Source organism: Triplophysa rosa, linkage group LG22, assembly GCF_024868665.1.
Source record: "Triplophysa rosa linkage group LG22, Trosa_1v2, whole genome shotgun sequence".
In the NCBI taxonomy this organism is placed as follows: domain Eukaryota; kingdom Metazoa; phylum Chordata; class Actinopteri; order Cypriniformes; family Nemacheilidae; genus Triplophysa; species Triplophysa rosa.
Genome location: NC_079911.1, coordinates 16,811,557 through 16,834,615, shown reverse-complemented (window position 1 = coordinate 16,834,615; position 23,059 = coordinate 16,811,557). Strand labels below are relative to the sequence as shown.

Here is a 23,059-nt window from a genome sequence, read left to right as displayed (position 1 = left end):
GCGCGTTTCTGAGAAGCATCCGGATCCAGCAGGATGCTGCATTATTTATGACAGCGGTTAATAAAAGCAGAGCAGGGACAGTCCCTAAATATGTGCCAGCGACGCTTAATTTGTTGTGCACTTCAGACGAAGATGGAGAATATAGTTGTCACAGTGACTAACGTGTTTCCCCATAACCCACCGGGCTGACATAGCGCCATAAAACCAATTTCTGTCCGAGTGCTGAGGGAAGAGTCGCTATCCCCGGCCACCCGCATAAAACCTCTAAATCAATAGAGCAATTTAGACTCACTAGACTCGACTGCGAGGTAAGGTGGTCTTGACGGGCACAACACGCCGAAAATAGCAACAGAACTGATAAAAAACGGAATTATCGCAACAGAAAAAACTGAGACGAAATATTTTCCTTGCAGCAGTTCACCATGGTAACAAGGCAGCGCCAATATATGAGGTTACAGCAGTTACTACAGCGTTAACCTGATATTATCCACCACCGTCATCGACTAAAAACGTTAAAGTGGCAGAAACGTTACAAATGTGAACCACCATAGTCTGTAAGATATTTCTTTACATTTCACAGCAGTAGCAATAGTAACTGACATTTCGACGGGTTGCCATGGTAATAATAGTTTTATATAAAGGCTTTTCACACTGCATGTCATAACACTCACAGCAGAGTTGTTTAAAGCAAGGTATAATTCGAAAAAAAAAACAGTTTTCAGCCCAAATTCAGACAGGTTTTACTCACCTCAAGTCGCTTAACACACAGGTGTGCTTGACTTCAGTCGGCGCTGCGCACACTAAACGGCATTCAACAACAAAGTACCGCGAGAGCAGGCTGCGGCTTTAACATTCGACTCGGTCTCGCGGTACTTTGATGTCACAAGTCAATCAGTCTGCGCGTCGCCAAACGGTTTTTCACAGGCGATTCTTGGAAAACAGGGACGGTGGCCGTCAAGCGCCAAATAACCACAACCATAAGTGAGACAACAGAAGAGTGAGTAAGTGATGACAGAATACTTAAGTGTCCATTATATTTTATATTTTTTATACATTGCTAGCTTCAGGCAGGGCTGGAGAACCATAGATACGGAAGTTGTGCTTTGCTTCAGGATAATTTGTGTTGTTAGTTTTTGCTTTTTTATAACCAAATGTCTCTACTAGTATTTGATGATGAGTGATTTTGTGTCTTTGCACTTCTGAAGTGAGTCACTTCACACATAGTTATTGCATTTCAACTGTCATGGGGTTGACTGACAGGAACCACACATAATGATCAAATGTACATTCTCAGTTTGGCTAATAATCTGTTCGATTTCATTGTGTGCCATCTATCTCCATCTCTATATCCCACAGCAAGATAAAATGTGTTAACCAAACTGCAAGAATCAATTGGGGATCAACCTTTTATTAGTCGACAGGATTATCATGGAAAGTCTTTTCTGGAGTGTCACAACTGTGAGCACCCTGCTCAAAATAAGGAATAATGAAAAAGGAGAAAAACATTCATAAAATGAATATAGTGATGACAATAGATTTATCTAATCAAATATAGCGAAACATCTCAGGATTCTTCATCATAACTCTTCCTGCAAGATAGTTTGGTGCAGAGCGGCAACAATAACATATTGCTACCATACGGTCCATAGTCATGGTTCTTTATTATCATCATATTTGTTATTTATTTTAGGGGATCTCTTTAGATTGTCTCAGTTTTCCCTGTAGTGGAGCATTACTGCAATGCAGCAAAAATAAATCTAGTGACGACAAGATAGCGCATGTGCCCTGAAGACACCTTTTTTAGTGCATTTCACACAATGGGGGTCAAACAGTCAGACTGCGGGTAGGTGGTCAGATCTTCCCCAACATGCTAAATCAACCTTTACTTCTACCACAGCTGATTTACACCTGAATCTATCTTCCCGGCTGCTCCAGATCTCAGAAGCGGGTGACATACAGTACAGTAGAAAGTAAATGCGGATCATGGAATTTCATATTGCACCATTAGAGAATGGAAAGAACTTATCAATCAAGACTTGATTTTCTAAGTTAAACAAGATATGTGCAAACATGACTAAAGGACTTTATTAACCAAAAAAAAAAAAAAAATTTCCCTGTAATACCCACAAATAAAAGCGATTTATCATTTTATATATATCTTTTTATATATTTATACTCATAAGAATACGAAATCTTCACATTTGATTATTTTGTAGTGAAAAAATTCAAGGCTGGACCTTCCAGCGGTTGGTATTCATACTGTCATCTTTGTCTTAGGTCGGTTTGTCCCCATGCACTCCCAGGAAATAGATTTCATTTTCAAAACAGAACAGTCCGAGAACATTGATGACTTTGGACCAGTGTTGGTCGCTCTCACTCGCACACTTCGTCATCGCAAACTAAGTACACAAAGAAACTTCAGTAGAAAAAACGAAAACAAAATGGGTTCCCAGTCATTAGTTTGTGCACACTAACCGCTAAAATAAATAAATTAGTAAATTATCACGCTCATCGTTATTAATAATAATAATAATAAAAACATTTTGGCAATCTCTGGAGTCATCTTGAAGAAGGGAATTCACCGTTTAAAAATGCATAAAATAAAGAAACTGTTTGGAGTAGAAGTGGCCCTTCCGTGACGAAGGGGAAACATATGTACAACCGCGCGTGAAGAGTTCACACTTTTTGCTCTTGAGATGTTCGTTTGAGTTCGCTGCTGTCCGTTCTTTGTTATACCAGCGTGTAGGACTTTGCGTAGGGATTGTTGTTCTGTTTTAAGTGTCCTCTGGAGTCCAGCAGTGATTCCTGGGAGGTGCTGATTTTGGCAGCCTGTGCCAAGTCCGACCCGGCCTCTCTCTGCGGAAGCGTGGAGGCCGTGCCCGCCTGCCACTGCTGCACGTCCCTGCTGGTTGGCACCTCCATGGGCGTCGGCTCCAGTAGCGCGGGGCGCTTCAGCGAGCGCATCTTCTGTGGCTCCAGACAGGCCTGGCCCATCGCCACCTCCCTAGATGCTCCTGAAACGCCCCGATTCAAAAGGAAGTCCATCCGCAGGTACGGAGGCAGGTGAACGAGCTCCCCTCCTGCAGGAAAAGAGGGACTGATTTTTTTACTCGTATCACAGCTCCGAATTAACATTTAGAGGTGGACTTAGCAACACCATGGCAACCTCTCACATGTTCTTCAAAGGGGTACAAAAGAAACAGTGGCCTCACCTGGTCTGTGGGCCTTGGGTACGGCCATATTTATCACCCTGCAAACATCCTGGGGTTTGGGAGGTGAGGCAGTGAACCTGCAGATGCCCGATTCTGATGGCGTGCTGGACGTCAGACTGTCCGTGTAATCGTTGGTGCCGGCGGTCATCTGCTCAGAGGAAGTGTCTGAGATGAAGCACTCGGTGATGGTGAACTTGGCGTGTCGCAGTTGCTCCTCCATCTTGGCGTGTTCGTAGGCTCTGGCCAGTTCCTCGTACGTAGACGATGCGCTCTCCGTGGAGACCATGCTGCTGCGAGCGCGATCTGAAAACATGACGAAACACCATGGATCACAGCACCGATGCACACATTTCCAAAAAGACAGCTTGGATGACATCATATTCATACAGAACACATAAACGTCTCGTTGTAGTATGACTGACCTGTGTCCTGGGATGGACTGACGCTGTAGCTGTCGCTTTCCTTGTCCACCGAGCCGGCCACTCGGGGTGTTCCCAGCCTCCAATCCGTGCTGAGCGTGTGCGAGGAGACAGGAGGGTGGGGTCGGTTCAGCGTCCACTGACTGGCGTAGCGATTACGAGCCGCAGGACCAGCTTTAGCTGTACGCCGAGATGTGGGGTCTGTGGACAGTTACGAAACGTTCCGTTAAATACATCATTAAACATTCACTGTATTTCTTCCATTTTAAATGTTACGTAAAAAACAAATTTTTCGCTTACTGGATAGACTGCTCTTACTCGTCCCCGGTCGCACGTCAGAGACGTCCACCAGAGGTCCGGTGGCCTGCGACAGAGACTGATAGTGGACGGAGTGCGTTACGGTTGCTGACTTTTGTTTGGCAGTTTCTCCGAAATCGTTATCGGTCAACAGCACCGTTGATCTGTCGTCTAACAGGGAAGGAAGAGAGGGAGCTCTTAGAGGCTCCTATAGCACCGCTGTTTTTTCAGATAAACGTTCAAGTCGAAGTACGGTTCAGCGAATGCAACTCACCCACTGTTTCCATGGTGTCTCTCTCTTCGATGAGCAGTTGGGCTCGGGGAATGTCTATGTGCATGCGGAGGGTCTGCTGTTGTTTGTTCATGGTGTCTGATGGCCTTGTGTTTTTACTGCAGGAAAACACGAAAAGACTGTGAATAACATCTTAACGTTCTCAAGGTCAGCGGCACATGTATGCTACTGAGAGCGCGAAGAACTGCAGCATGGATAAAGAAAATGAAGGGAATACAGTATCTTTGCGTAAAGATCAGTCTGACTTAATCCAAATTTTAGGCTTTTCAAAAAAAGATGATAGTTTGAAGATTGAATTGATTTTACAAGACTTGAAGTAAAGGTGTCGTGTCACAATATACTAGTATTGACAATAACCATAATATCAAATATTGCGATTATCGATATTGTGGTAATTCTACACATATCATAATTAATTCAGCACCTGTTTAAAGTTTTGCCAAAATGCTTACAAACTCTCTCCTGAGTTCTACATTCGTAATTTAAGTGAGATTTATTGACCAAAAAATTAAGAAAATAACCTAAATAAAGTAAAGATGAATTTAATTGGTAGCATAATTGATTTCTTTAAAAAACATTTCAATAGATATTGCCATAATATTGTTATTGTGAATCCTTTCAAAATAAAAGTCAAGATTTATTTAACTAACAGAATAATTCATTTAAAAATCTATTTATTTCTTTATGACTTTTATTTCTTTGACTTTTGAAGGACATAAAAGTTAAAGTTCACCCAAAAATAATTTACTCACCCTCAAGTTGTTCCAAATTTGTATAAATGTCTTTGTTCAGAGAAAGATATTTGGAATAATGCTTGTAACCAAACAGTTCTTGCCCACCATCGACTACCATACTAGGAAAAATGACAATGGTAGTCAAAAGTGCCCCAGAATTGGTTGTCAATGGCAGCCAAGGACTGTTTGGTTACAAGCATTATTCCAAATATCTTTCTCTGTGTTCAACAGAACAAAGAAATTTATAAAGATTTGGAACAACTTGAGGGTGAGTAAATGATGACAGGATTGAAATTTTTGGGTAAACTTTATGTATGTTTATGTATGCACAGTATGTTTATGTATGTTCCTTTATGTAAACAGTCACATTTTCATTTCTGGGATGAATTTTCCATTAAAAAGTCACATGGAAAATCAAAATGTTTACCTCATAAGCATCTCAGCCAAACTTTTTGCATCTGTGGAACGAACAATAATCTCTATTAACATAAAAATAAAGGACAAAACTACAGCACTAAAATCCAATCTCTGGCATCATGTCTATATTTACGCCTACAAATCACCACCTTCTCTAACATTAATCTACAGCTAAGAGCTTTGAAAAGCATCTGACCCCTGAGTCTCTTCAGCCTCTGCTCTCTCCTCCTCCTCCTCAGCACCATCAGCAGGACGAAGAGCAGCACCATTCCCACCAGGATGCAGGAGATCGTCACCATCATCTTCATTCCCTCGTTGTTGCTCTTCTTCACAGGGTCCTTCACCGCCGTTTTCACCAGTGGAGGAATAGTGCCTTTGCAAACGGAGATTCACTTTTAAATGCAACTAAAACATATCTGAAATATCTGAAGATGCATACAGACAATATTAAAGAATAATCATCCCCACTTACTGCCATCATAGCTCAGAGTGGCAAATTTGACACGTTTCTCAGCCAGCCCAGCGCTGTTGTACACCTTCATCTGCAGTTCATACCAGGTGGCTTCCTGCAGGTCCAGTAGGTTGTAGCTCTTAGTAAGGGAGGTGCGCTTAGCCTTGGTCCACATGGGGCTGTCCATTGGCCGATATTCCAGGGTGAAGGAGGTGATTGGGCAGCCGCCATCATTCCATCCAATCAAGTTGAGTTTGACGCTGGTGGCATTAATGCTCGTAAACAGTTCCTGCTCTTTGGAGAACTGTGGCTCTACGATGGATAAAAACGGGTGAAAAGTGAGTGAAAAAAGCGCTTATTATTTTGACTCAATGACGAAATCAGATTTATTTTAGGAACAAACTGCAGAAACTAATGCTTGAATAAATACCCTTTCCATGAGTCTTAGCTTCGATTATCTCGCTGATTCGGCCCGGCCCCACAGCATTCTGGGCAGTTAGCGTGAACTTGTACCAGGTGCCGCAATTGAGGTTCTCCAGACGGTAAGAACGTTCACTAGGACTAATGGAAATACTTCCCCACTTCTCGCTGTTGTCTTCTGAATATTGCAAAATGTATCCTGCGTAAAGTGACACGATGGAAAGAAAAGTAAGTCACATTAACTATAGAATTAACTATAAAAGTAATATATAAAAACTGCATAAAAACATTTCACAATCAAAAAGTTTAATGAACATGCTGGACCAAAAATGAGAACGATAAAGTTATTAGCTAAATAAACATCCACATTTTTGGACAATAAAGTTGCGTTTTTTATATTACATAAAATAATATATAGTCTATTATATACGTTTCTGCAGTTTCCCATTTTAACCTTTTGCTTAAACCTTTTAACCTTTAGATCTGAATCTGATTTTGATTGGTTGTCAATGTTGTCATTGCTCAACAGTTGAAAAAAACTCGCTCTGAATGTGATGCCAACGATATTGTTTCTCATCGTTTGACGTTATCATTATAGTTGTGTTGTGGACTCTGCTATTCTCTGACTATTTTTATAATATTGTCATCGTTCCTGGTGTAACCAAGTCTAATCGTTTGTCACCATTTTCTTTTTTCCTAGCAGAAAGATGGAAATAGCTAACCTCTAATGGAGCTGCCGCCATTGTCTCCCGGTATCCAGGATACGGTAATGGACGTGATGGTTGTCTTGGTCACAGTGAGACGAGGTTGGTCAGGGGGGACTGAAGATGATATTTAGACAGTGAGAAATGCTGCGTATATCTTTATAATGCTGACACACAGATTCCACTAAATTGACCACACGCATCGTGCTTCCCGTCTCACCTTGCACCTGAAGGTTCAGAGTTATTTCGTCCGACCCCCAATTATTGCTGGCGACACACGTGTAGTACCCAGAATCCTCTGCTTTCACAGTCTTAATGACGAAGCTGCCATTGCCATGGATACTGCGTCTTCCATCAATAACTGCAGGGGCCAGGCTCCCGCTGGCGAGACATGGTGTGAATTGTCAATGATTTGACATTTTCCAGCATTCCAGGATGACTGATTACACTCATAAGTATTCCGATTATTATGTTTGCTTTTACAACGAAAGGGTAGAGCCGCCGTATATTTTTCCCTAAAATGCTCACAAAGACATTTTAGGGTGTTTTCACATTTTTTCACATTTTGTTAACAAGGAGCTTAGGCAAACATGATGCTTTACCTTTACCCTTAAAGTTAATCCTGTGCCTCTATTAGCAAAGCTGTTTCGTTTGTCTGTTACAGTCATCGTATCTGGATCTCCTACCATTCTGAACGGTCCTTTAGTCTGAATGTATTTGCTCACGTTTCATTCGTCAATATTGTGTTCGAGAGTGTACATTTCTATACATTCTGGATGCGATGACCCTGATCCTGGTTTCTTTACCTTTCCTTCAGCCATTTGATGGCAGGTGGTGGGTCTCCGACTGCCCTGCAGGGTAAAACGACATCCCTCATCCATGGCGTTGTGACAGTGCCACTGAAGGTGAGGATTTTTGCAGGAGCTGTGTACATATAAAAACTCCATCATTGAATATGTTATTAAACTGATCACGTTGTTTTATAGCACAATTTTCTTTAATATGCATCTCTGATATAGACCACTCGTGACAACATGCCCCTATGGCAAGGCACAATACCACACTGTATGGCAACCAGCCTTATACAATGTAAACGGTAAAACAATTACAAACACAATAAAAGTCATGAACATGAACAATGTGAAAGGCAACATATACAGTAACAGACATTGTAATTTATGAGTTCTATACCACATACACACCATGTACCAATCTGAAAAACAACCTTGTGCAAAGAGCCCAAATCAACCTCTTAGTTCAAATCTACCTGTTATTTCCTTCACCCTTATCTTAAGATCAGTCAGTGTGGCTTTATTTGACCCCGCAGCAATTAGAAAAATAGCCATCGGATGTTTGAATCTAAACCTTGCAGGAAACTGAGCGCTAAAACTAGCCCCAATCTCCCCCTGTGTATTTATTTCCAAATATATTTCATCTGTGGCTGACCTTTGGCCAGAGGTTCCACGGTGATGATGTCACTGCTGTTGCCCCGCCCAGCCGCAGTAACTGCCATCACCCAGATGCTGTACTTCCTGTTCCGACTTAGATTATGTATCCTGTGGAGGAATTCATCTGGGGCCACTTCGAACTCGCTGACCACCTGAAAACGACCCACAGTGGAGAGAGAAATTCAATGATGCAACTCTCTTAGGGCTGCTAGAGATATTACAATAACATTGAGTTTAATCACTCTTGTGGGTTCTACAATGGCCAATTCTTAAAACTGTATGTCATTTCTAATGAAATACTGCTTTAGTTGGGATAGAACGGAGTAAATATTTTAGCAAACACTACACTCTTATTTGAAACTTTTTTTAATCTTATATGGTCTTGTGCATTTTATGCGTGTCATCCATGTTATGACGTATCAGTCTGCTCAGTACTTATTTTCGATACACAGAATGTAGTTTAACTTTGGTGACACATCATCGGTCATGCGCTAAACGCTTTACACATCCCCAGTCTGTTTAACACCGTGCTAATAGCCAGCCCGATACACTTCCTGTTAGTATGAGACCAACGTTGGCCGAGTATTACCGTGGGATATGAGCTGGAACAGAAGACTGTGTATTTCCTAATGACACCATTGAGCTTCAGCGGAGGAAGCCAGGACACATACACCACAGAGCTGGAAGCCGCCGCTGCTTTCACCCCGCCGGGAGGACCGGGCACTGCCGAGAACAAAGTCAGGCTGGTTAAAGTATTTTACAGTGTTGAGAGTTTAGTTCGAGAAATTCTTAAAGGAATCTGAAACCACCACTGTAGTCTTACCATCTTCTTTGGTGCGGATGTAGATCTGGTCACTGCGTACTCCGTCTCCAGCTCTGGTGAAGGCTAGCACCTGAATACTGTAGTTGGTATATTTCTCCAGCCCCTCCAGCTCAAGTGGCGTTTTCTGGGTGGTGACGTTTCTAATTTCCCCCAGTTCTGTGGTGGCACAAAAAGATCAAGACCACTTGAAAACATCTTTCTCAAGACCACGTGTAAATATATACTTAACCGTTTCATACTACATACAGTTCAAACCAGGGAAATGATAAAAATTTTGTCAATAGCATAAAAATAGTGAAAATAGTCACAAAATTATTTTCAGCACAAACATTTGACTAACAATACAATGTATGGCAAAGCAATTCATTTATAAAGCACAATTTAAAAAAAAACAACAGGTACTTGTGTAACGGGCTGTCTATTACAAAAATCAAATACAAAACACAAATACCACTACCAAGATCCACACACGACACAATAATACCAACATATCTCCAAGCATAGTTTAACAAAAATTCTGGGATGAAAGATAACATATAAATTTAACTTAAATTCTGGGATAATAGATAATATTTACATTTAAATCAAATTTCAGGATAAAAGATAATGTATACATTGACATAAAATTCCGGAATAAAAGGTCATATATAAATCTAAATAACATTTAGGAATAAAACAAATATAGAAATGTAACTAAAATTCCGGAATAAAACGTAATATATAAATGTAACTAAAATTCCGGAATAAAAGATAATATATACATTTAAATAAAATTCGGTAATAAAAGGTAATATATGAATTGAAATAAAATTCCGGGACAAAAGATAATCAATAAATAAATACATTTAATAGACACCATAATGGATGCTGTTCCAGTGTGCAGAAGTGGATCTCAGACATAAAATATGATTTTATTGCCATACTCCTTAAATTGGCTACAAAAGTGCACACATTCACGTGTACACACACCAGTGTTTGGTTTCTGAGACTTTGAGACCGCAGTCAGATCACGATTCAGATCACCTTGCCCGATTTGCCATTGTTTTCCAGCAAATTTGCAGATTTGAAATGATTGATGTCTGCACTTTTTTCCGTTTCTACTCTCCCTTGCCGTAAAATATATTTAAGTCTATAAGCACTGCCTGTGCTGCTGTAGCCTGGAAGGCAGCCACTCTCTCCGCTGCTCGGCGCTGGATCGCGCTGCCTGAATTCTGCTGCTTCGTAATAAGGCAATTTAAAAGCAAATAGCTCCTGGAAAGAGCAGAATCGACATAATGTGTGCTGTGAGTTTGTTTTACCGAGCACAAGATGATTCAGAGCCGTAGAAGCAGCCAATTAACCAGGTGTGTGGAATGTCGCCCTGTGGTCTGCGCGCTGCAGCTTAGAGTGATCGATTAACGAACCTCACGCTTTACATCGCTCACGAGAGACCTTTCTCACCCACTTTACATCTGTGTGCTGGCTCGACGCTCAAAGGAAACTACTGCTGAATCTTAATGTGCATACTTCTTATGATGCACATACTGTTCTTGAATGCGGTAAAAAAAAGTAAAAAAAAAACATCCACAGCAAACAGTACGCAAATACACTATTTTTGGGGTCGCAATATTTATAATTTGGCTCGCTGTATAATACTTATATACAATATTTTTATTGATTGTTATGTTAATATCAACAATAACTATTACGTTTTTAAAATCGAAAGTTGTATCTGTTACCATTTGTTAATCCACAAAAATCAAACAATGAATAAATATAATTGACATTAACTAACATAAACAAATGCTGTAACAATATATTATATAGTATATAATCACTGTTAGTTCGTGTTAGCTAATGCATTTACTAATGTCAACAAAAACAACCTTTTTATAAAGTGTTCAGCCTTTGGTTCCAGTAGGGAATATTCCCAGTTGAAAAGGTAAATTCTGCCCCCTAGTGGTTAAAAGGCTTAACACACAAACATTGTATGGCTATTTAGAATTTGCTGCATTGAAGTAAACATGAATATGTGGTACAGTAAGCAACTTTCTAATTAAAATTCAGCTGGCGCTACGATTTTTTGTTTGTTTACATCTCGGTTTAAAGAGTAAACAAGCTCACAACCAATCTCAGCTTTAGTAAGGTGTGTGAATGTAGACACCGTACCTCCATCTGGTAGATTGGCCCAGTAGATGATACGAAAACCCTGCAGTACGCCGTTGAGAGCCTCTCTGGGCGGTGTCTGCCAGGAGAGAGAGATGCTCTCGGGCGAAGCGGCGATGGCCACGACCTTCTCTGGTGCTCTGCTGGGTACTAAAAACATGTGTGAAGAAAAACATCAGTAAAAGCCACATCTGAAAAACTGACAAGAAAGCAAAATTACCCACTGAAACTTTACACGTACATTTGGAATGGCACTTGTTATAAAATACTTCAAGCACTGTAAGCACATCTAGTACCCACTAGATGGCACCATATTACACAAAATGTGCTTAGCAAACACAAAATGCAAACCAAAAAAGAAATGATATAAAAATAATTTAGGAAAACTTTAAATATTTCATTTAGCAATAAAATGTGTTCAAACATAACAATAATATAAAAAATTTAATATACTACTAATAATAATGTTTATATTTGTATGTAAAGTATTAAAATATAGCATCCTTTTACAGGTCATTCATTCATCATAAAAAGATTAGAGTGTCTTACCGTCCTCCATGGTTGTAGCACGGACCTCACTGGAAGCAGGTCCCGGTCCGGCGCTGTTACTGGCCTGCACCACCACCTCATACTCTCTGAACTTCTTCAGATTATTGAGACTCAAGGACTCGGTCTCTCCTGTGGCCTCTATGCTGATGCAGATGAACTGGTGACTGCCGTTGAGAGAGTGTTCTCTGTGACACACCTGATAACCTCTGATCACTCCATTCTGAAGATGCTTCTGTGGGGCCTGTGGATGATCAAAGTAACATCTCACAATATTAGCATAAACCTGTATATAGAACTTCACAATACAAATACTTATTTTATCTGTATCAGACCTGCATTTTATCTGCTATTACATAGCTTATGTCACATGACGAAACAGTCTCCACTCCTTTTGTAGATAAATAGAAAATGTGCCTATATGTGAGCTTGGACCACAAAACCACAGGTAGCACAGGTCAGTATATTTGTAGCAATAGCCAAAAATACAGAAAATTATCGATTTTTATTTTATGCCAAAAATCATTAGGATATTAAGTAAAGATCATGTTCCATGAAGATATTTTGTAAATTTCCTACCGTAAATCTATAAAAACTTTATTTTTGTGAGTGGATGCGGAACAAAAAGGGCCGGAAACACGTCTACAAACTAGTCGCTGCTGCCCGCTCATTGGGATTTTTTGCACCCTCAGATTCCAGAATTTTAAATAGTTGTATTTTGGCCAAATGTTGCCATATCCTAACAAACCATGCATCCAGTGCTCGAATTCAAGGGGGGCTGGGGGGATCCGGGACCCCCCATAAGGCATTAGGGACCCCCCATAAGAAGTAAAAAATAGACTTAGGGGGTCCCTCAGATATTTTTATTTGAGTAAAAATGATAATGACAAATGTGATTAAATTCATGCAATGGATATAGTAAATTTCGTTAATTAATTATTTACAATAATTTATATTAAGTTTGTTTATGGGCTAGTTGTCATGTCTCTTTAAATTTTAAAGGCCCCACGTCTAAAGACCACTAAGCGCAGGACATCGCTGACGTGACTGCTTGATTGGCGTCGCTCCGGTGAAGCTAACTTCAGCTAAAAAATGGAGAATAATAAACCTCCACTCGCAGTCGGGAAGAGGAAGCTTCTACTTTTTTGAGGGGTAATTTTCTCTCTCTATATATCTTTCCACTATATTTATCAACTCCATGTCGGGGCTTTTGTATTCCTTGCGTAAATTATTATTAGGCCTGGTTCTGGGGTGTTAGAGATCTCGATGAAGATGAGTGACAGATTATAAAGGGAGTGCTCGTTGTGCGGTTTCTGTGGTATATATAATCCATTCAGAATTGTATAAAACTTGTTTTTCAAGACCAACGCCACATACACGCTGCAAAGTTTCGGGAATTACATCGGCATATAAATGAGGGATTCACTAATCAAATAGCTATGATTGACATATTGATAGCCATAGTTAGTTCCTGAATAAAGCACTTTTGGACTGAAATGGTTGAATAGTCTGCTGACCGACAGACTCACTCATAACAGTCCCTTGCCGCCACCTACTGGACGTGACTATGTAAACTGCACTGAAATCGTTGAAAAATCCATCACACAGACTGACAGCCGGTCTTGTCAAAATGTATATCTAATAAACTAGTTTCCTGCATTTAAACAAACATTATTAACACAAAGTGTCAATCATTCAGTTGTTTTTAGGGAAAATAGTAAATACTACATTATTAAATAATGCTAGAATTATTCTGTTGGACATAAACTACTGTTCAAAAGTCAGTTCTGTTTACCAAGCCTGCATTGATTTGATCCAAAATACAGTAAAAGAAGCCTGTTCTTTTATGTAAGCCCATTTTTAATAAATAGTATATAGTTATGCATATTATGATCAAATATATTGTGTATTTTGTATAAATTGTATATTGCGAGACTAACCCCCACCAAAAAAAAGTCTTATGGTGGGGACCCCCCATAAGACTTGATCCAATTCGAGCACTGCATACATCAATGGAAAGCTTATTTATTTAACCTTCATATGATATATAAATCTCAATTTCAGAAAATTGACCCTTACGACTGGTTTTGTGGTCCAGGGTCACATATATGTTTTTGTTTACAAGTCAACCCTACAAAATATAGTTTTTTGGTTTAAATTGATGGGTAGGACTGGCTTCCAACTAGCGCACAGCATACAGGTACATAACAACTCCTATAATACCATTTAAAATCATACCATATATGTTTTATATATGTACAGTATATGTATGGATGTGCATACAGTTTATGCTACATACCTTCCATGTAACTTTGATGCTTTGGGAAGAGATGGCTTCCAGAGTCACGTCTTGAGGCGGTCCCTCGGGATCTATGGTGGTCAAACATTCAACGTGTTTACTCAAGTATAAAATTGGCCTGCTCTGATATCTGGCATCATATTTCTTGTAAGTGGTTATCAGCAGCTTTCACACTCCTGTAATGTCAATCTTGACCACCAGTGGGCAGTACTGTAACATTATTCTTTCTCTGTGTCTAACAAAACAGTTGAGCAGCAGGTGACACCAATACATTATATATCACAAGTATTATATGTTTCCGCTAGAGATTATTTAAGTTATATAAAAAACTAACAAACACACCAAGTCAAATAAAAAAAACATGCTTTTAGTGGTAGAGCATGGTGCTAGCAATATTTGCAAATCAAGTTTTTCCATTTAAGCAACTTTGAGCTTTCACTTGTTGATCTCACCTGCTTCGTCAGTAGTTACGGTGAGCTCATTACTAGGTTCGCTATCTCCGATGTGATTCTTCGCGAACATCCGAATGTTGTACGTGGATGAGGGGTGGAGCTCTATGATGGTGGCCTGATTGAGGGTGGGAGAAACATCTCTGGTTCTGCGTGCTCTTTCCCAAGTATCTGTACATGGTGACATGTGATCAGATGACTCAGACTGTATTCAGAGATGCATGTGACCACATTGCATAGCGTAAACACTAATCCATCCTGATGTATCCTGCACAATTTCAAAGGGCCTATTCACCTGTCAATATTTACTCAGTATTTACTCAGTATTTACTAATTACATATAATTAAAATTATATATAGAGTCATTAAATCGAAGACTAGCTTTGATCAGAGTGTGTTGCGTTTTGGGTTTGATTTCCAGGAGCACACATGCATACGCACTGCCAAAATGTCATTTGATGCACTACAAGTTACTTTGGATAAAAGCATCTCTCAAATGCATTAAAGTAAATTTCTGCAATAGTTTAAATAAAAAACCGTGTACCCGTCTTATTTTTGCACTCTATGTCATAGCCAGTTATTGGGCTGTTCCCATCAAATCCCATGGTCCAGCGGAGAGCAATGGTCCTCTCCTTCACCTCACGAATCTCCACTTTTGGAGGCTCTGGTGGCTCTGAGAATTTAACAACAAAGCACTTTTACATTCTCTGTGCATTTAAAAAAAAAAGAGTAAAAAATGGCTTATAAAACTTAACCCGGATGATTTTCTTGGTGCTCACCTTGAACCGTTAGCTGAAGGATGCCTCTGTCTTCTCCGTAAGAGTTGATGGCATGACAAGAGTAGAACCCAGAATCTTCTCGCATTGTTGGATAGATCTGAATTCAGTGTGAACAAGCAAACGCAAAAAAAAAGCGTTGAGCTATGCATTGTGCACCATCACATCACACTGTATGTATTACATCACTGCTCATTTGCATAAAGCCGAACTAAAAGGGAAGGTTCAACCAAAAATATATATATTTTTATCATCATTTTCCAAATCTGTTTGACGTATTTCTCTGCGGAAAATAATGAGCAGAATGTTTACGACTAACAGCCTCAGTCACCATTCACTTTCATTGTCTTTTTCCATATCGTGGAAGTGAATGGTGACCGAGGTTGCCAGTCACTTACATTCTGCCCAAAAAATCTTTTGTGTTTCACACAATATGCAAACAAGTGAGCGGAGTCTGATTTAAAAATCATGTCGTCCGTGCTGAAAATTCAAGCACAGCAGAGGTCACGCATAAAAATCCCAATGTACAAATAAAACGTGAGACCTGCAGGGTAGAGATGACCTCATCACCGATCTTCAACGATATCGTGTGCCGCCACATGTCTTCGTTGATCATGTGCGACTGTTTTTCCTTCTCCACCTCCTTCTCCCACCGAACCATGATGGGCTTCTCCCCATGAGCCTTACAGCTCATCTCGATCTTCTCTCCTTTTGTCGCCAGCGAGTTGTTGGGATACGACGTGATCATGGCTGGAACTGAGCGAGACAGAGACGAGAAGATGCATTATGAAGACAAATGTGACATCAGTGTGAATAAAATTCAACATTTGTCCCAGTTACGACATCAACGACTTTTAATTTTCTTTCACACATACTCAACGTAGTGTTTTAAAACGTCAAGGATCAGAAGACTTCAGACAAGCTAAATGTTTCACGGCTGTACGACAGTAACATGATTAAATTTGATGCTTCATGCAGAGGTATGGTTAATATCTCTCTCCCACATACACACGCTCGTGTCTCAGTTCCTGAGAGGCATTTATTGGTGGAGCAGCGCACCAGACGGGTACGTGGAGGCTCCGGTACAGTGTGTGATGTGATTGGATGTGTCAGGTTGAGAGTCTCGACCGTTTACATGTCATCTCTTATTCACTCCAGCAATTCTCAGCTCAGCAGCAAAAAAAACGGTCTTACATTGTATCTCCCCAACCCTGAATGAAGAAAATCGTTTACTTCTTTATACGATTTCTGCATATTTTATTAAGGAGTGTTTTTAAGTCATTCATACTATGCAGTACATTTTTAGGACCACATTGCGTATGTCTTAACCGTAAATTTTCTTGAATGTGGAATCCATTTTAATTTTCCATCAAGTTAACGCATCTTCAGTCTGAGCCGATGTTGATGGTTTTATTTGTGCCATTTATTACATTTGTCCCACATTAACTTAAAAACTAGGGCTGTCAAGCGATTAATCGTGATTAATCGCATCCAGAATAAAGTTTGTGTTTACGTAATCTATGTCGGTATACTGTGCTAATTAATTTTGTATTTACAAACACATACACATAAATGCATTTATTTTAGAAAAATATAAAATATAACAATAAATAAACATTTATTTAGAATTTAAATTATTGGTAAATATAAATTAATACATTTAAATATTTCCTAAATGTATAGACAAGTATGTGTATGTTTTGTGTTTATAAATACAAAATTAATATGCACTGTACACAGATATATATTATGTTAACACAAACTTTTATTCTGGATGCGATTAATCGCGATTAATCATTTGACAGCCCTATAAAAACACATTAAAAACTCATAGAGATGCATTGTTTCATTTTACGTGACAAACAATAAAATGGCATGCAGGTTGACTGTCTGGCCTTAAAAATTGAAATTGCAATCCGTAACTTTTGTTTTGGAAAAAAGAAACAAAAATCAGAGCAAGTACATAAAGTCTCTGTGCTGCCACCACAATAACATCCTTTAGCTACAGTCATCTTATAAATGAAAGAATGTTAGAGTAAAACTAAAAAAACAATGATGATCATCGTTTGCACCACATACAGTACAAGGATCATATGTTTATGCAACATATATATAGTTGTGGCCAAAAGTGATGCCCAACTTTGGAAATTTGTCATCTTTGCTTCTTTATTAAAGTATGTATTTTGTATGCTTGTTCTAAAAGATCCTTCATCAAACACCGTAAAGCTGCATACAGTACCAAGTCTGTAAAAATGACTACAGTTGATCAGAGGTTAAAAATTAAGCCGTACGGTCCCCTGGTAAAAGACGCAGGCAGCTTAAACTGGCATCCTATTTCTTATCCCGGCCGTGCGCTCGGTCCTTATGTGATTATCTCGAATAAAACACTACAGCCGAAAGCAGACTCTGTCTTGGAGCGGCAGCTGTATCTTCCCTCAGGCTGCGAGCTGTCTTTATCATGACTGCATAATTGCTATGTTGATGTATTTCTTTAATATCCAGCAGAATTACAAGCAGCAGTCGGACTGAGAGGGAAGGTGCTAATTCTCCTCCCGAGATCCGGCGGGAGGAACAAAGCGATGCTGGGCGAGAGCTTCCTCGCTGGCTGTAGGAGTGATTTATGTCTCTTTCGAATCGTGCGTGATTGAATCAGGCTCCTTTACTCGTTCATTTAGGGGTCGTAAATGGAGCGAAATGATGCGTGTTTGGTTTCCTCGTGTGCGTTATTTTATTTTTGCATGTGTGGAAGTAGAAACGCATTCTGGATTGTTTTTCACGTGAGCGTTAGATCATTTATCTATTGTATAATCTGAAAACGTCTCATTTTTAAAGACGTGTCCTTGATAGTCTGACTGAGACGCGCGTGCTAGGAGTCATCGGTCTCTGGTTCATATCCAGCCCGCAGGGAATTCTGGCTGCTCTCAAATCCCCCCTCCCTCCCGTGAGAGCGCCCCCTCTTCTCATCTCCCTTTCACCTGGACACGTTACCATGCCAACCAGCTCCGGCCTGCCTGCTCTCCCCCAGCTGAACGAGGGTGCTGTCAATGGAGGACAAGAATAGAACAAACATCCAGAATTGATTTTCAGAGCACAGCGGTTGCCAGCCTGGATGTTTGTAGCGCGGATCTGAGCGGCAATATCTTTCTCGGGAAAAATGACGCTGGTGATCTTATCTTAACAGGACAAAAAAAAGCAAAAGATTGTGTTTATTATCATCTTGATGTGTCTGAGGCTGGAGGGGTTGTCAACGCAATCAGTCTAATTAGGTCACTAGGGGTCAGAATTGACAACTTGCTTCGCACAGCTCTGCAACATGACCCCAAACCATCAATCCCAGCGTAAATCGGAGACACGTTTGCCGCATGTTTGACGGAGATACGCAAACGCGATTCTTTTGCCATCTGAAAAATATTTTGTAGGCAAAATCAATATACTGTAATTTACATTATTGGGACAGTTCACCTATCAAAATTGTTTCATCATTTATTCACCCGTGTCATTTCAAACCTGTATGACTTCCTTTTTTCTCCAGAACACAAAAGAAGATATTTGGAAAAATGTTGGCAACCAAACAACACGGGCCCCCATTGACTTCCATTATATGAATACAAACCCACTGAGACATTTCTCAAAATATCTTCTTTTGTGTTCTGCAAGTCATATACAGGTTTCAAATCACAAGAGAGTAAGTAAATGAAGACAGAATTTTTATTTTGGGGCAAACTATCCCTTCAATTTATGTGCCAAACACAAAACCGACTTGGAATTGAGATGGAGTGTAATGTCTTTCTCTTCGTGGTCTCATAGCAGCTCCTGGTTCCCTGCAGGCTTTCTGAGGGCACCCATCACGCCCTATCGCATCAGGGCTCAAGGATTTCAGGGTGGGGGATGTAGGCCAAGACCTCCCGCCTCACTGAGCCGGCGGGCAGATGAGACGCATGTGTACGGCAGCTCCTGCCCCACGATGCACCGGGGTAAACAGAGATCTGACTGGTTAAGTGGCTGTGTTCACTGCAGCCTGATATCCTGCTTTACTGCACCATTGGGCTTTGCGTGGGGAATGAGCCGCATCATGATGCTGAAAATGGAAAAGCGTGCAGCCAATCGGAGCGTAGGAGGTGAGGGATCGTGGTAAAACGGCCGGTGATGTCACGCTTCATTTCGTTTCATTATATGGATAGTATTTGTTCTTTAATAAGCAACATTGTCTTAAAGGGATAGTTGACTCAAAAATGAAAATGATGTCATCATTTACTCACCCACATGTAATTTCAAACCTGTATGGCTTTCTTTCTTCTGCAGAACACAAAAGAAGAGATTTTGAAGAACGTCAGGTCCCCATTGACTTTGTATGAACACAAGACCACCAAGACATTTCTCAAAATATCTTCTTTTGTGCTCCACAGATGAAAGAGTCACATACCACACGAAGGTTAATAAATGATGACAGAATTTACGCATAAATGTAAATGTTACATTTAAAATGCATTGGAGAGTGGCTAATGAATGCGAGTATTCGTATCTTCCAGAAGCGGAAAATTCTCTCCTTCATGGCTTTGGGGACGTCTGAACTCTCAGTGCAGATCACAGACGATCTTAATGAGGAGTTCGTTTGCGGTGAACTGGAGAGATCACAGTGGACTTTGAGACAAACCTCTCAGGGAGATTCATATTACCGCACCGAGCCACAACAACATGAGCGTTCCTCGGGGAGCGGAACATCTTACAAACAACACGCGCATACGACAGTATCTCACATGTCAGCCTAATCGATCTCGCTGAGAACAGTTTTGTGTGTGTGTTATTACACAATACGAGATGGAGCGACAGAGAGAGAGATGATGAAGAGAAGGTTGTAGTGAGCAGAGAGTGCGGCTCTGTGGGGAAGCTCCTGCTGTGTGCTGATAAGAGCAGGGTGTGAAAATAAGACTCTCTAACATCACACTCTGATTAAATGAGAACGCCGTCGCCTTTGCATACGAGCAGCAGACGGGGATTAGCTGGATAACCTGACATTAAAACAATTCATTTAGCGACTGTGTCACACGCTGTACAAAAACACACTTCGAAATGAGGAATTTTATGATTCAGATGTTTCACAAAATGTTAAAATGACAAACTTTAAAGTTAAAGTGATAGTTCACCCAAAAATAAAAATACTGTCATCATTTACACGCCCCCTTGTCATTTCAAACTTGTATGACTTTCTTTCTTCCGCAGAACACAAAAGAAGATATTTAGAAAAATGTTGTTAACCCATTCATTTGCATTGGTTCCATACAATAGAAGTGAATGGGGGCCGGTGCTGTTCGGTTACCAACTTTCTTCGCTTGTGTTCTGCGGAAGAAAGCAAGTCATAAAGGTTTTAAATGACAAAAGGGTGAGTAAACGATGACAGAATTTTCATTTTAAGCTTACAAAAACGTTAATTTTACCTCTTTAAAACGTTAATCAAAATTGATCATATTTTTTATATACATAATCTTACCGAGCGGAGGCATGCACATTGTTTGCATCTTAATCTTTCCTTAAAACTGACGTGCCTTTTCTCCTGACATCACAAAATGCTTTTTTAACCCGAGCCCTACAACCACCTGTCTGTCAAAGATCTAAACAATTCCTGGCAGTTAAAAGTCAATGTTTTTCTCAAAACCGTCTTTCAATCAGAATAATGTATTATTACATGATTTAAAAGGATAGTTCACCCAAAAACTTCTTCTTTCATCATTTATTCACATTTAATGTGGTTTAAAATCTGTAAAGCACAAAAGAATATATTTTGAGAAATGCCTCTGTGGTCAACGGGGTCCAATGTTGTTTGGTTACCAACATTCTTCAAAATATCTTCTTTTGTGTTCAGCAGAAGAAAGTCATTACATGTTTTGAAATAATACGAAGGTATGAATAATGCAATAATTTTTTTGGGGGGGTGAACCATCCCTTGATAGGGCTGTGAAGGACATTTTAAACAAAACCATTTGCTTCCATTTTGAAAAACTGAATTTATTTTGGATCGTTTGCCACTTAAAAACACGGCCATCACGAAGGATTTTCAGACTATCAAAATACACGAAAAAATCATCGGAAGCATAATCTCTTTCTGCTTCTGTGTGTGGTTTGAAAGAATGAGACAGAGAGTGGGCGGAAGCAGAAAAGATACACACACACAATCTGCACATTGAAAGCACACGGTTTTGCACATGTCAGCTTCAGCAGGAGTTTACAGTGTAATGAGGGGGAAAACGGTTTTTGGCTACTCGTGGATAAACACCCACATGTGTCTGCTAAGGCGACACTGTTTCAGCAAAGATTTCGCTGCAGAAATCCTCTCACCTGGAACACGTTTTAATAATATTTACAGATTTGCTGCAAAAATAAATCTCAACTCTGTGACCTCATGAATAAATAAATACACAATTCAACAAAATGATCAACTGTGATCGCAGCTTCTTACTTTTCACGTTGAGGTACATGGACTTGCTGACATCGGCTCCCACGTCATTGCTGACCTTGCACAGGTAATATCCAGCATCCTCCTCCAGAACGTGCTTAATCAGCAGCGAGCCGTTCCCCAGCAGCTGGACCCTGAAGCCCGAGTTCAGAGCGATGGGTTGGAACTGGGGCACCCCAGCACCTGCCATAAAAAAACGTCTTGTAGTTAAAGTCCTGAGTATAGCTTAGCATCATCAACATTGCAGTTGAGGGTGTACGCATGTACCTTTGGAGTATTTCCACTCTATCGTCGGACGAGGCTCACCGTCAGCCGAGCAGTTGAGGATAACCGATTTACCGTAGATCCCATCCTGGTCCTGGGGCTGTACTTTGAACCTTGGAGGAACTATAAAAATATTTATAATTTGGCATTCGATTTGTGTTCTTCCCAAAACTATAAGAGGATTTTCCGGTCTTACCTCTAACAATAAGCTGACTCTGGTATTTGACAACGGCAGCATCGTTTTGGGCAATGCAGGTGTAGGTACCATTGTGGATTCGCTGGAGGTTGGAGATGCGCAAGGAGCTGGTGAAATCGATGTTGTCGATGGTCACGCCGAGACTGGCGTTGATGGGTTTTCCATCCTTCTCCCAGGTAATGGAGATGGGGAGATCGCCCGAACGCACGACACAGGGCACGAAGACGCGATGGCCGATGGAATACCGTGGGAACTCAAAAGGCTGAATGAAGGGAGGCACTGAAGAAAACCAGAGAACAATGTCAAACACTGACAGACCAAATGAACAAGACTTGAACTTTTAAAGAGTGCATAACATGAGATCATGAAAATGACATTTCATGCAGTGTGTAATGTTGCCGTGTTTTAAAGTAAGCAGTCTGCCAAGTTGTAAATCCAAAGGTGAATGAATAACAAAGTTATTGGCTTGGAAAAAAGGGAGTCGACTCTGAATCACGCAAACGAGTCGTCCCTAGTCCGAGTTGCGAACCGCCGCAGATTTACGTCACTACATATAGTCCCCGCTTATGTTTTGCTAGGACTGCCCGCGAAAACTTCACTCTTCTCCCCCAAACACTGTAGCTCGTGAGCCTCATTCGCAGTAGACCAATCACAGCAGACTAGACCATCTGACCAATCACATGACACTAGGCTAGCGGAAAGGAGGGGATTAGACA

The 23,059-nt window shown here is 40.4% G+C and overlaps 1 protein-coding gene across 1 annotated transcript in view; it reads right to left on the bottom strand.

Moving 5' to 3' along the window:
- Window positions 1-1,186: 1,186 nt before the first annotated feature.
- dscama (Down syndrome cell adhesion molecule a) overlaps window positions 1,187-23,059 on the bottom strand; it is a 61,999-nt gene continuing 40,126 nt past the window's right edge. Inside the window, exons 9-33 of the mRNA XM_057321573.1 lie at window positions 22,344-22,622; window positions 22,151-22,270; window positions 21,887-22,066; window positions 15,977-16,188; window positions 15,436-15,532; window positions 15,201-15,329; window positions 14,660-14,827; window positions 14,208-14,278; window positions 11,912-12,152; window positions 11,366-11,512; window positions 9,218-9,373; window positions 8,984-9,117; window positions 8,393-8,546; window positions 7,753-7,870; window positions 7,167-7,327; window positions 6,965-7,063; window positions 6,253-6,441; window positions 5,844-6,134; window positions 5,568-5,744; window positions 5,382-5,412; window positions 4,203-4,318; window positions 3,932-4,099; window positions 3,635-3,832; window positions 3,213-3,515; window positions 1,187-3,080 (exon numbers count right to left, since the gene is read on the bottom strand). Of these exons, the coding sequence (XP_057177556.1) occupies window positions 2,731-3,080; window positions 3,213-3,515; window positions 3,635-3,832; window positions 3,932-4,099; window positions 4,203-4,318; window positions 5,382-5,412; window positions 5,568-5,744; window positions 5,844-6,134; window positions 6,253-6,441; window positions 6,965-7,063; window positions 7,167-7,327; window positions 7,753-7,870; window positions 8,393-8,546; window positions 8,984-9,117; window positions 9,218-9,373; window positions 11,366-11,512; window positions 11,912-12,152; window positions 14,208-14,278; window positions 14,660-14,827; window positions 15,201-15,329; window positions 15,436-15,532; window positions 15,977-16,188; window positions 21,887-22,066; window positions 22,151-22,270; window positions 22,344-22,622 (4,289 nt within the window). The 3' untranslated portion in view covers window positions 1,187-2,730. The remainder of the gene's footprint in view (window positions 3,081-3,212; window positions 3,516-3,634; window positions 3,833-3,931; window positions 4,100-4,202; window positions 4,319-5,381; window positions 5,413-5,567; window positions 5,745-5,843; window positions 6,135-6,252; window positions 6,442-6,964; window positions 7,064-7,166; window positions 7,328-7,752; window positions 7,871-8,392; window positions 8,547-8,983; window positions 9,118-9,217; window positions 9,374-11,365; window positions 11,513-11,911; window positions 12,153-14,207; window positions 14,279-14,659; window positions 14,828-15,200; window positions 15,330-15,435; window positions 15,533-15,976; window positions 16,189-21,886; window positions 22,067-22,150; window positions 22,271-22,343; window positions 22,623-23,059) is intronic.